This window comes from Platalea leucorodia (genome assembly GCF_965183815.1).
Source record: "Platalea leucorodia genome assembly, chromosome: 5".
In the NCBI taxonomy this organism is placed as follows: domain Eukaryota; kingdom Metazoa; phylum Chordata; class Aves; order Pelecaniformes; family Threskiornithidae; genus Platalea; species Platalea leucorodia.
Window position 1 is genome coordinate 14,725,626 of NC_138827.1, and position 12,308 is coordinate 14,737,933.

Here is a 12,308-nt window from a genome sequence, read left to right on the forward strand (position 1 = left end):
AAAAAAAAAAGAAAAAAAAAAAAAATTACACAGTGTAGCAAAGAGATTCAGCCAGAGCCATTTTTGGGGGCCATCTTTTAAAATTGTCATATCTCTGTCATGTTTTCTGCTGCAGCCAGAGATGATGTGCGGGGAAAAATCTGAGTGCTCGTGCTTGTCCCCTCTGCACCGCAGCTTGCTGCCTGCCGTAGCTCTGACTGTTGATAGCTGCGATGATGGATGCTGCTACGTCTTCGGAGGGCAAAAGGGAGCTGATGCTCTGCGGGCTAATTGCCAAGGCATGCTGTTAATGAACTTTAATACCGGGCGGGTCATGGGGCAAAGAAGCACCAAAGGGCAAAGCGCCAAGATTTCTTCCAAGGCGTCCTCTCGTCCCTGCAGGGTGCATGGCATGGCAGTATGAACTTCAGGCTTATTAGCAGTCAGGAGGAGAGACATTTCTAATGGAGAAATGTTAATGCCTTTTTAACCTTTTGGAAGCTCTGAGGACCACCTGCTGAGCAGGTATTTCTAACACCTCTTGCCCTCTTTGGAACAGGTCCCAGGAAAGGCTAATGGCATCTTCTGCCATGATCCTCTTAACCCAGACTCTGCCCTGTCCCTGCCATGCAGTGATGGTTCCCGAAGGTTTGAGTCCCCAGAGGGGCTCTCCCCTGTGCCCCGTGGGATGGCTTTGGAGCCAAGCTCTGCTTCGGACTCCTGAGCATGGTCCTGAGGTGGAGAATAATAGCAATATTCTCTCAAAATAATCAGTGCACAGTTAATAGAGAGGATTTTGCCATTACCCCTTCTCCCCTCCTCTCTGCGGGCAGGATCCAGCCCGGTTTCCCCGGGGCTAGGGCCAGCCATGCCCCAGCCCCACGGGAGCTTCCCCGGCAGCCGGAACCTTCGTGCAGGAGCAGCCGCGTGCCCCCGGAGCCGTCCCGGCCGGACCGCCCGCCTCTGGGGGACCGCTTTGGCCGCGCACCGAGGCGGGGGAGCGGCGGAGCATCCGGCATGTTCACGGCGGCGGCCGAGAGCTTCCTCAAGCAGGCGAGGTACCGGGAGGGGTGCTGACACCCCGGGGTGGGTGCTGAGGTACCGGGGGAGGGCGGCAGGGCTCCCTCGGGGCGGGCCGGGGTCCCGTCGGAGCTACCGGCCCTGGGGCTGGCGGGGGTCGGGCCGGGGCTGAGTGGGGAGCCGGGCCCCGGCGCTGCCTCAGCGGGGCGGGGGTGGTAGTGGGTGCACCCCTCCAGCCCCGGGGCTTCCGAGGAGGGCCAGGACTTGGCCCCGAGCGGAGGGGCCGCGGCCGGGGTCCCGACGGCCGCTGCCCCCTGCCAGGGAGATCCAGGAGGAGGAGCTGCGCAGATTCGCCTCCCGCGTCGCCGCCCTGCTGCAGGCCGCGGAGCTGGGCCCCGAGGCCGCGGACTGCCTCCAGAGGCTGCACCTCGCCGTCGCCGCCACCAAGTACCCCCGCAAGTGAGTGGCCTTGTGTCTCTCTGATGGTCGCAAGAAGCAAAGCGTTACTTTCTTGCAAAAAAAAAAAAAGGGGGGGGGGGGCGCTAGTGCTTTAAAAATTGCCTTGTTTTGAAAACACTGAGCTCGATATAAATGTAAAGCCCCTTTTTGCCTTCTTTTCCCCATTGCTAAGTAGAAGATGCCTACCTCCTTTTGCAGTGAGGGTACCAAGTACTTGTGTCACTGAGTGCTCTTTCAAGCTGTGCTAAGGAACAAAATTCAGAAGCGGAGAAGATAAGATGGTATTAGTTAGGATTACTGTCAAGAGAGATCATCCCAAGACCAAGAATATGCAGGACATAAATCTCTGAATCTTTTCTTGCCTTGCAGTGATGCTTTACTGTGACTTTTGCAGGCTAGATGGCAAGTTTGTGGAACTGTTGCAGACAGTGCTGTGTTTGTCCAAGTGCCCTGAGCAGATTCAGGTGTTATGTGCTGCCATCCTGAGAGAGATGTCACCTTGCAATGATCTGAGCCTTTCCTGTGATGAGATTCAAGATACAAAGCTCTTGAGCCTGGTATCCTCCGTCCTTTTGGTGCAGGTAAATGATCTGTCAAGTCAGAAATCTTCCCTTGTCAATATGGATTTGCTTTCTGATTGTTCCCTGTTTGCTGAGCTCAAGGAGAGTGAAAATCAATTGAAAGTTTCTAGGAAAAAAACAGAAGCATTTCCATGTTCCTTTAAGGAATCTGATTATTCTACTTTGTATAGGAAAAAATGCTAACTTTTTGTGTTTAGTATTTGATAAAAAAGACTGCTTAAAATTGTGCTGTGTACAGACTGAGGGCCTCAAGTAGGCTTGTAACTACCTGGGAGCAGAAATGAACATTTTAGTGCTAGCTGCTATAACAGACTTCAAGTCAGGGCTCCTTGAACCTGTAGAGCAAAAGATTTGAGAGTGAATTTATTACTACTACTTTTTATGGTACTGGCTTTCATGTTCAAATATAAAAAAATATACATAGAACCTATAAAACATGTAGGGCTATAAATGTGGATGGTGTTTCAAAAATTTAGATTCTCCATGGAGAAGAAAACATGAGGACCTTCCTGTTTTGAGTGCTGCCTGCATTGACTACCCTCTGGGGAATAAGCTGGAAACTTTTTTTTCCTTTTCCTACCTTTTTTTTTTACTATTATTGTGCCTATTAAAGATAAAATATTTTTCTGAAACTTCTTATTCTGAGTTTTACTGTGTGCTTAGAAATGCCTCCTACATTTCTGATTACTCCTCTGAGTCTTGCTTAGCTAGAGGAAATGAAAACATAGAAACAGAAAACAGTGTCATATTACTTATACGCTGCCTTACAAAGCACCTCTCTCTCATATCCAGCCTTGAGACTGTCTTGCAGTTCTACAATGTAAAAACATACCCTGTGTGTTAATTTTCGTTAATTACAACTAAAACCATGAAGAGATTTTCGTCAATTTTTTATGTTACTAAAACTTACTATAATTTAGCCATTTCAGTATCACTTCTCTAACACGGGGTGCAATGAGCAGTAGCCTGACTCATGAAAGCAGCCACACTTCAGCAGAGCCTTTAATAACATGTTCTGCCTATTTTCATTTGTCACTGCTTTGTGTGGAAATCATCCTCTTTCTCTTTGCCCCCCTGCCCCCCTTGGCTCTGCAAATCTGATGTTCTTTTTGTAAAGCTTTTGGCTTTCCAGAAAACACAGCCTCTGGTGTTGCATTAGGAGCTGGAAACCTGCCATTCATTTGAGTTCAGTCAGGTTTTCCTCTGAGCAACAAGAGATGTGTCAGCAGCACACATAAGTAGCCCCATCATTTGCAGTGGGCTGCAGCAATGTATCTGTGGCAGGATCAGGGTTGTCTCTTCAATTTTCCTTCACTGCATAGATCCCCATCCCCAAACCTTAAAACTTCTTTGTCTGTAAACCTTAAACTTCTTTGTCTGTATGTTGCTTTGGTCAATTTATTCACGTCTGTTCATTAGAGAAGCACAGAAATTAGCCCAGTCATGTGTGAGGTTCCCCCATGAAGTTCCTCACTGGAAGCTCACCTGCGATTTCCTAATTCCTTCTAGTGATCTGATACAAATCTGACTATTAGATGGGGAATGTCAGAGATTGGTGCTTGTTCACTGCCCTCAGCAGCCAGCTATCCAAGATCCTGAGCAGCAGAGAAGGTTTACTTTTTGTTGGCATGATGACATTCATGGAGAAAGAAAACCTGTCATCTTTAACAAAGTTGTCTTGGACGGAAGGGTTTGACAGCATCTCAGAGCCACAGCTATAACAACCTTCAAAAGAGGAAGCTGCACTGTTTTCCACATTGTGAGGATATGGACTAACCAGAGAGTCCTAGGACATGTTGCAACAGTCCATTTGCTGTTCATAAATTTCTAATTTAACAATTGAGCTAGCAAACTGACCACATGGGGAGTGGTTAGTACTAGTACACTCTGCTCTAGAATTGGTGGATCATAGTGTTTCATTTGAAGACATCCATTGAAGTTCTTAATTTCCACTTCAGGTGATGGTTGTCCACAAACCTATTGCTCCGTCAAAGTACTCTCCCCTCCTGGGGTCTGTGAATTCACATCACAGAAGATCTCTGTAAAATGTGGTAAAATAGCCTGTGCTTGAGTTCTTTCTATGTTTGACATTGGTATTGATGCCTGGTGGAAGAGTTTGTATGGTATTGGTCTCTAGCACTAGTAGATCTGCCTAGCTTTACCTCTGCTTTATTTTTAAGGGAAATAAGAAGGCTGAAGTGTCTGCTGTGGGGCAGCGTATTGTAAAAGTCCTCGAAAGAAGACTGCCTGAGGGTCAGAGTGCTCAGTACCTTCTTCCTGTCCTGTCAAATGTCATCACTATTTCACCAGAATCTCTAACTGAAGGTAAATATATAGGAAGGCCTGAGATTACCATCTGGCTGTGATGTGTATAGCGATCAGAAGGCTCTCTGAAGGCTTTGGCTAGGAGTAGGACCTGGAAACTGCTGTTAAAAGTGATATCTCTGCCACAGGGAAAGTGAACTTATTGGGTGAGATATGTTCCACCACTCAAAAATGGGACTTGGCCTTCAGCTGCTTTGTGCCCTTCTGGGGACCAGAGTCTCTGTTCTGTATGGATTTGTATCACAGTAACATGTACCCTAGCTAAGGTCTCCAGATGCAGTAGGAGTGTGAAATTGTAGCTATCCAGAAGAGCATCAAGCAAAGTGAGAGACAGAAACAGAGACGTGCCTGTGTATGTGTTCAAGAGAGCAGCAAAAACACCTAGGGGTACTCTTCATAGGAGAGGCAGGACTGTATGGGTAGTGGTGAGCGATATGCCCTGGTGAGTAAACCATAGGAGGGCATTCCAGGCTTAAAATCATGAGGAGTTGTGTTGTGAGCAAGAGTCTGTTTCTGAGGGTTTCCTGTGAGGTTTGCCTATGTCGTGCGGTATGCAGGAGAAGCTTTGGGGAGGACACTGGGCCGGTGTGTATGGGCTGGCTGAGCAGGCAGGATTACCTGCCTTAGCTTCTGCATGTTCTCTGTGAGGGATTTATGCCTTTGTCTGCAGAGCTGAAGCCAGCCAGTGCCTGAATAGATTTGACCATATTTTTGCACCTTCCTCCTAATAGTAACTGTGGATGGAGGCAAAACAACAAGTACCTCTTTACTGATCTGGTACCAGAAGTCCTTGGTTCCAGCACTTACTCCCTGACTTTTTGTCTGAGGAAAGAGGCAAAACAATAATGAGTGATCCAGTGGCTAGGAGTGAGAAAAGGACACAGAGCTCTGAAATGAGAGTGAGCAATCCTGGACTCTGAAGTAGTATGAGGAGGTGTATAGGGCATCCACCTTGGTGTACCAATCCATCTTGGGGTACCAATATCTTTACTGATGGCTGGGTCAGAGAGACGGTGATCTAGGCTGGAGGACAAGCACAGCAATTGAGGGGTAGCAAGGGTATGTTGTAGAGGCTGCTTCTCTGCCTGATCTAGCAATGACCCTGTGACTTTCCTTGTACAGAGCAGACCAATGTAGTCAGTAAAAAGATGGCCGACTGGCTGAGGTATGCGAGTATTCAGCAAGGAGTCGCTCAGCCCTCTGGAGGCTTCTTCTCCAATCCCAGAACCAGACAGGTAAGTGCTGAGTTGCTGTGGTCATCTCACAGGGGCATTTGTTAGTCAGTTACCTGCTGTTTCGGGTTCCTAAAATCAGCTTATTTTGGGAAATGGTAACCTAGAAGTGCTGCTGTTTGTCACTTTTTGTGGGGTAAGTGGTCAAGACACATAGGAAAGCAAAGTAGGGGGATTTATAGCTCCAAGATTTAGGAGTTCTGGTGTACAGCCAGAGCTTTGATCCTTGAAGTAGTTTTGACGGGAGGGTCTTTTAGTGACCATGTACCTCAGAGTAAAAGCTGATTGCAAATGAGGCCTGTGTCAGAGAGAGGGGAAAGGATCCAACACAGTTGGCTTTTCTCGCTCTGAATAACTGCCCCCCTGCAGGCCCCATAGTACATATAAACGAGGGCTGCTTGTCTCCATGAGCTCAGTGGAGTTTTCCCTGCTTTCTCACTTAGCCTCTCCCTGGAGATCTGACCTGCTGCATCTTTTCTCATAGCCTGGTCCTGTCACGGAGGTGGATGGCGCCATTGCCACAGACTTCTTCACAGTGCTCTCAGTGGGTCAGTACTACACACAGGACCAGTGGCTCAATGTGCAAGCCTTCTCCATGCTGCGAAATTGGCTGCTGTGCTATGGGGGCAAGGGGTTGAAGACCCCTAATTCAGGTACGAACTGAAGGGCTGCAGGCCAGTGTGGGCTGCACCCCCAAGACGGGTGTGTGCATGAGATGATTAGGTGGCTGCACCAGCAACCCAGCAAGTGGCAGGAATATGGGCAAGAATTCAGAGCTCTTGGACTAGGATCAGGGAAACTTTGGGAAGGAATATCATAAAACTTCCTGGTTGATCCTTATTGACCCTTCCACAAGGAATTATTTGTTCAGTGAGTCCCCTGGTTTCAGGCAAAACCCCATGGGTCCCTGAGAAAAAAGGCCTGGGTGGTGGGAGACAGCATCTCCTTAGTGTTCTTGTAATACTCCCTTCTTCCCCAGCCTCCTTTTTTTTGCAGTGCACCTGGGGATAGACAGCTCCCTTGCTGTTGCTGGGCAGCTGTGTGGGTTACATTGCCCATGAAGTGAGCTGATATGTGGTAACCTTTATTCTGTAGATGACAAATCAGGAATGGACAGATCTGTTATGTCCATGGTCTCAACTATGTCCACATCTAGTCGCCTGCTTCCCCCAAAGGAGCGTCTGCGGGAGAAAGCCTTCGAGTACTGCCAGCGGCTTATTGAGCAGAGCAACCGGCGTGAGTCTTGCCATGAACCCTCCTTGGAGTTCTCTTGGTAGTGTTCTTGAAAACGTTTCTCGTTCACTGCCTCTTTGGCCTGGGATCTCCCTCCCTAGAGTCCGCAGTCAGGCTCTAGGCATGGGACCTGTTGCAGCTTCTGGTGCAAGTCGTTGACCAGCCCTGAGCTGGGATGTTGGGAGGGATTTGGAAGCAATGGCCGTGTTCTGCCTCCTACCCTTGCTTTGCAGGGGGAGCTGTGGAACTTGGTTCTCATTACCCTGGGATCGGGATCAGTATGTGTTCCCACCTGTCCTGAAATCTGGGTTAGTGCTCAAAGTAACAGCCTGATATTCCTGTTTGGACTCAAAGTTTAACTTTGACTCCTTTCTCTGGCAGGACCCCTGAAGAAAGATGATGGAGACCTGCAGAAAGCTGTAAGTACACAGAGGTGGGGCTGAAGCTCTGGGAGTTGTGGCTTCCCCCACTCTGATCTAACTCTCTGCAGTGTCTCATTGAGGCAGTGACAATCATGGACATCATCTGCAAACAGGACTCCTCCTACGTGTACCGCGCAGTCTCCTTCCTGAAAGTCCTGCATGGCAGAATCTGTGCAGATGCCACTTATGCCAGGGCACTACTGCCCATTGCCCAGTTCTTCCTGAACCACAGTAAGTCATCAGCTCTCACCCCCTCCTCCATGATCTAGTCTTGCATACTCTTAGCACAGCCTTTTGTCCTGGCAGTTTGCTGGCTGCCAGAGCTGCTAATTCAGCTTTGGCTGTACTCTGGGATGGATGTTCCCACTCCAGGAGACCCAGGAGCTGGGGTGTCCTGTACTCTTTAGAAAAACATAACCCAGATTTAGCTTAGCCCCTGGAGCCCTTGTGGGCAGGGCTGCTGGGTGGGCTGTGCTCAGCAACATGCTGTGTCCTCCCAGGCAAAATGGCAGCTGTGGACTCCAATGCAATCTACAAGCACTTATTCACTGATATCCCGGCTCAGCTCTTCCACAACCCATCACTGGCCTTCGAATTTGTCCAGTTCTGCAAAGACAACAGCCAGCTCTTCACTGAGACCTCCAGCATATTCAGGCAGAGCTTCCCAAATCTCTTCAAGGTACAACTTGCTGGAGCAGCACAGGAGCCTGCTGCACGTTCCTTTCTGTGCCCCAGAACTTTCTGTTTGCACCCCAGAGCCCTCCATGTGCCTCCATGGCAGTGCTAGGGAGAGCACAGGCAAGAGAGACTGTTATAAAAGCAAGTGTGAGTTTGAAGAGAGAAGAGGGTTCTGGGTGTGATTAGCACTGCCAGTAGAGGAGAGTCTGCATTAGTATTACTGCCAGTGGGTTGGGAAATGCAGTGAACACAGGACACAGCACTTTGTTTCTGGAAAACTTTAATAAGTTGCAGCTTGCCAGCCACTGAACCAGCTGCCAGATGCCTGTGTTGAGCTTCCAGCAGCCTCCCAGGTTTTGACCAAACCCTCAGACTTCTCTAGTTTTGCTTTTCAGAAGTGACTTTCCCTTCCCCATCCCTTTTGGTCACAGTGTGAGAACCGTCTGGGTGTGTGGTGGAGTAGCAGGGATAGTGCAGCAGTTTGTGCTTGTTCCTTGCAGTTTCTGGCATGGAACAGCCCACCCCTTATCTCTGAGTTTGTGGACCTTCTCCCATTTCTGCTGGATGCAGGCACGGCCATTGAGATCTTCCATTTGCTGCTTGATCTGCCCTGTTTGACAGCAGCTCTGGACATCCAACTGAGGTAATGCTACCTTCCCTTCCTCTCGCTTGCTAATCAGGGTCTTGACATTGACCGTAGCCTAGTACACGCTTTTCTGAGCCTCAGCTGCCCTCTGGCTGCTGCTGTCACAGAACGAGAGGCATCTGCTACAGTCAGGTTAACACAAAGCTGCACAGATGTCAGCCTGGTTTTCCTAGTAATGTGCTGTGCATGGGAAGAGAAGGTGACCAGCTCTTACACTTGGGTACTGGACTGTCTTTGGGGCTCAGGGAGCTGTTGTTATTCACCTCTCCATATCCAGCTCCAAACAGTTGCCACATGCTGGAGTGTCTGCTGTGAGCCACCACCTCAACACGGAGATGTGGGCTACCTGGCCTTCCCTCTCTGCTCTTACCCCTCTTTTCTGGCTTTGTTCTCCTAGAGGCATACAGAGGTTTCTTCCTGAGGTCATTAGGAACTGTGAGTTGCCAGGAAGATGGGGTAGGACTGGGACTGGCTTTCACTGCTATATCTCTGCTCTTCCTTGTCTTCCCTGACATTAGCATCTGTTTCTGGAGTGCTCAGAAAAGGGAGTCATCCTAGAGGCAAGATGTTGGTGGGCTTCGATGAGTGAGGGATACAGAGTGCCATTTTCCCCTTTCCCAGGAGTGATACAGAAGCAATTCTGGAACTATTGCCCGAGCCCAGCGGGTCTGAGCTCATAATTTTCTGTCATCCTGGTTCTGTGGCTTCCAGAGGGCCTGGATTAGACCAATTTGCTGTCCCTGTTTCAGTGGAAAGGGAGTTACTCCATCGTTCAGTATCCCAGCTATGCCCTGGCCCATTCTCATAATGCAGCACATTCTGTGTGTGCCTCCTGCTAGGTCAGCTGCTCTTCCCACCTCTGAGAGGGCTGCCAGCGACCCAGGTGTGCAGCCGGCCACCTGTCTGGAAGCCTTTCGCCATCCCCTCTACAAGAGCGTGTTCCAGTATCTTCTCCGCACCAAGTCTGTTCCCGAGGACGCCCCAGAGAGGTAGGAGGCTGCTGTAGGAGACTGCCACAAGGGTTTGGTTCAGCCATCCAGCTCTGGGAGGCAGCGCTGGGATTGCTGGGAAAGGCATAGCTGCTCTCAGCTGGGGTGAGGTGGATTTGATCTTCCCTGTGTTAGCTTTGCCAAGCGTTCAGAGGCCTTGTGGGGGGACAGGGAAGGGCAGCCCTGAGAGTAGCTGGGAGCAAGCCTTCAACAGTAACTCTTCCATTGCCTGCAGGCTGATTCCACTTCGGCAGCTGCTGGGATCCCTTGCCAGCAGCCCAAGGGTCATGCAATGTGCAGAGACTGTCCCTGTCTTACTGGAGCTCTTTTTCAGGGTGGTGGCAGAGGTAGGCCCTTTTGGGGGAGTTTGGCTCCCAGTCGTGCCACGGGGATCTCTTGTTATGTGAAGAGCAGCTGTAGAAGCAAAATTGTTACGACACTGCAGCTTCAACAGAGGGGTGCATGAAGGGAGGATGGGATGGTCTAATACTGGCATGAACCAGCGCTGAGCTGGCTACTTCATCTGGAGAAGCAGAAAAGCTCCATGGTGCAGTGTCAGGCTTCACGCTGTTCTCTCAGCCAGCTGTAAAGGAGGTGGGTGAGAGCAGAATGAGTGCCTGATACCTGCTTTGTGCACTGCTCCCCTCCTGCTAGACCAGGCTGGTTCTGTGCCAGCTGTCTTATCTGGCTGGTTAGTTTGGTTTTTGGCTGTTGGAAGTCACTGGTATTGCTGAAACAAGGGCTGTTTTTCAGTTTGCAGATGGGCAGCTGATAAACCAGCTGGTGGTGCTGCTGCTGCAGAGGAGTGACCAGCTCTATGAGATCCCAGCATTTAAAGATGACGTGTACAGGTGAGATGGGACAGGAGGCCCAGCCCAGCTCCCAGCCCTTCCACTGGCTGCAGCCTGGCAGCCCAGGGCAGCCCAGGGCAGCCCAGGAGCCTTTTCAGTTGTGGCCCAGTCCCTGCTGCAGCACATCTTTGGAGGATGCAAAATGGGAACTGCACCTTCAGCCCTGCTGGAAGCATCCTGAGTGTACAGCCACTGTGCCACTGTCTGGGTGCTGCCAGCACCTCCTCGGTTTGGTGATGACCGCCTTGCCTGAGGTCTGAGCTCTGCCCATCTCTCTCCTCCAGGGTGCTGAGCTCTCAGCTGGTGATGCTCTGCAAGCTGCACCCTGCACTCATCGTGGAACTGTCCAAGGAGATTCTGGAGTTCTCAGGAACAGTCAGCAACATCCAGAACAAGGAGGCCATCTTCACCCACGTGGTAAGCAGGGCCTGCTTGCTTCTGGTTGCTCCAACTGCAGTGCAATCTGTTGGTCACCTTCCCTTTCCTCCTCTCCTCTGTCCTAGCATTAGCTAACCTGATTTGCCATTCCCTAAAAATTATTTGATCCCCTTTCCTTCTGCTTGCCCTGAGCACATCTGCCTTCGCTTCAGGTCTGGGCTATTGGAGAGTACATGTCTGTGTCCTATGACAAGCGCTGCACTGTGGAGCAGATCAACCGGTTCTTTGAGACTCTAGAGGCCATGCTATTCGAAATCACCCAGCTCCGACCACTGGCTAGCACCCCCAGCTACGCACCCCGCGCCATCAGTGTCCTTATGGCCACCTTGACCAAGCTGGCAGCTCGCAGCCAGGACTTGATCCCCAGGTGAGGAGGGATGGCAGGGAAGGGCGAAAGGCTGAAACATGCAGATCTGATGGGTCCAAACAGATGTTGGCTAGTGTTAAATAATCAAGCTTGGCAACTGATGGAACCTGAAACTGAAACAGGACAGAGGAAGCACGCTGTGGAGGAGCACAGTTTGGGGAAGTGGGATTCATCTGCTGACGAGCACTCTCTGCATCAGGAGGAGGGGGTGGGTAGCATCTGGTGTTCCGCTACAACAGTCTTTTGGAGTACACAGGCTTAAATAGTGACCTTGGTGGGTGCAGAGGTCCTGCCAGCTGATATCCATGTCCTTCTCTCCTGCAGGGTGTCCATGTTCCTGTCCAAGATGAGGACATTTGTGCAGAGCCCTGCTGTCACCTCTGTTTACTGCGAGGACGACCTTGAGGAGATCCTTATCCGGGCAACTGAGCTCATGAACCTACTGAAAATGCCAAGCGTGGCTCAGTTTGTGTTCACGCCACCTGTAGATGTGGCCTGTACACGGTTTCAGAGAGAGGTGAATGACTCTCTCCCTTCTGCCCTGAGGATAGTCACCCGTCTCCTAGAGCCGGCTCCTGGCTTCATGCCAGCATGAGGACATGAGGTTTCTGAGAGGCTCCAGCCTTTTTTGCAATTCATTGGACTCTGCTGATGCCCTGCTCTGAACTGGAAATGAGGAACAAATGATGGTGAATGAAACAGAAAACAGGAATAAGTAGAGCTGAGGCAGCTCTTCTGGTCTGAGGCTGTTTGTGTTTCTGTCTCCTGGCGCCTGTTGCTTTTCTGTCTCCTAAGCTTGTCTTATCTGTCCCTGGCCAGTATGGATTGAAAATCCCAGTGGATTTGTGTGAATGTGGCCTGAGGGTGAGTGCATGCATTAATACCCTGCCAGCACACGATGCCCCTTTGGAGACGTACCTCTTCTTCCCTCCCCTCCTCTGACTTGTTTCTCCCTCCCCTTCGCCCTCGCTCTGCCCTGGCTATGCATGTTCTTCTTTTATTGCCTCTCTGCTTGCAGGAGATCAGCCAAGCAAAGGCCTGCGCGAGGTGGAGAAAGCAGAAGTGACTCCATTAAGTCTGCTGCGAGC

The 12,308-nt window shown here is 50.4% G+C and overlaps 1 protein-coding gene across 2 annotated transcripts; it reads left to right on the forward strand.

Annotated features, from left to right (window-relative positions):
* The first annotated feature begins 909 nt into the window (after window positions 1-909).
* Window positions 910-12,262, forward strand: AP5Z1 (adaptor related protein complex 5 subunit zeta 1). Of its 2 annotated transcripts, none has more exons than XM_082311874.1 (17): window positions 910-1,037; window positions 1,321-1,458; window positions 1,853-2,039; window positions 4,220-4,364; window positions 5,487-5,599; window positions 6,081-6,249; window positions 6,692-6,832; window positions 7,211-7,248; window positions 7,320-7,482; window positions 7,752-7,930; window positions 8,430-8,572; window positions 9,415-9,564; window positions 9,800-9,911; window positions 10,318-10,415; window positions 10,700-10,832; window positions 11,006-11,220; window positions 11,545-12,262. In XM_082311874.1, the coding sequence occupies exons 1-17, from the start codon at window positions 997-999 to the stop codon at window positions 11,813-11,815; spliced, it is 2,436 nt and encodes an 811-aa protein (XP_082168000.1). In that variant the 5' UTR covers window positions 910-996; the 3' UTR covers window positions 11,816-12,262. The 2 variants fall into 2 exon arrangements, with proteins under 2 accessions (XP_082168000.1, XP_082168001.1); XM_082311875.1 differs by having other exon boundaries at window positions 7,365-7,482.
* The last annotated feature ends 46 nt before the right edge of the window (window positions 12,263-12,308 follow it).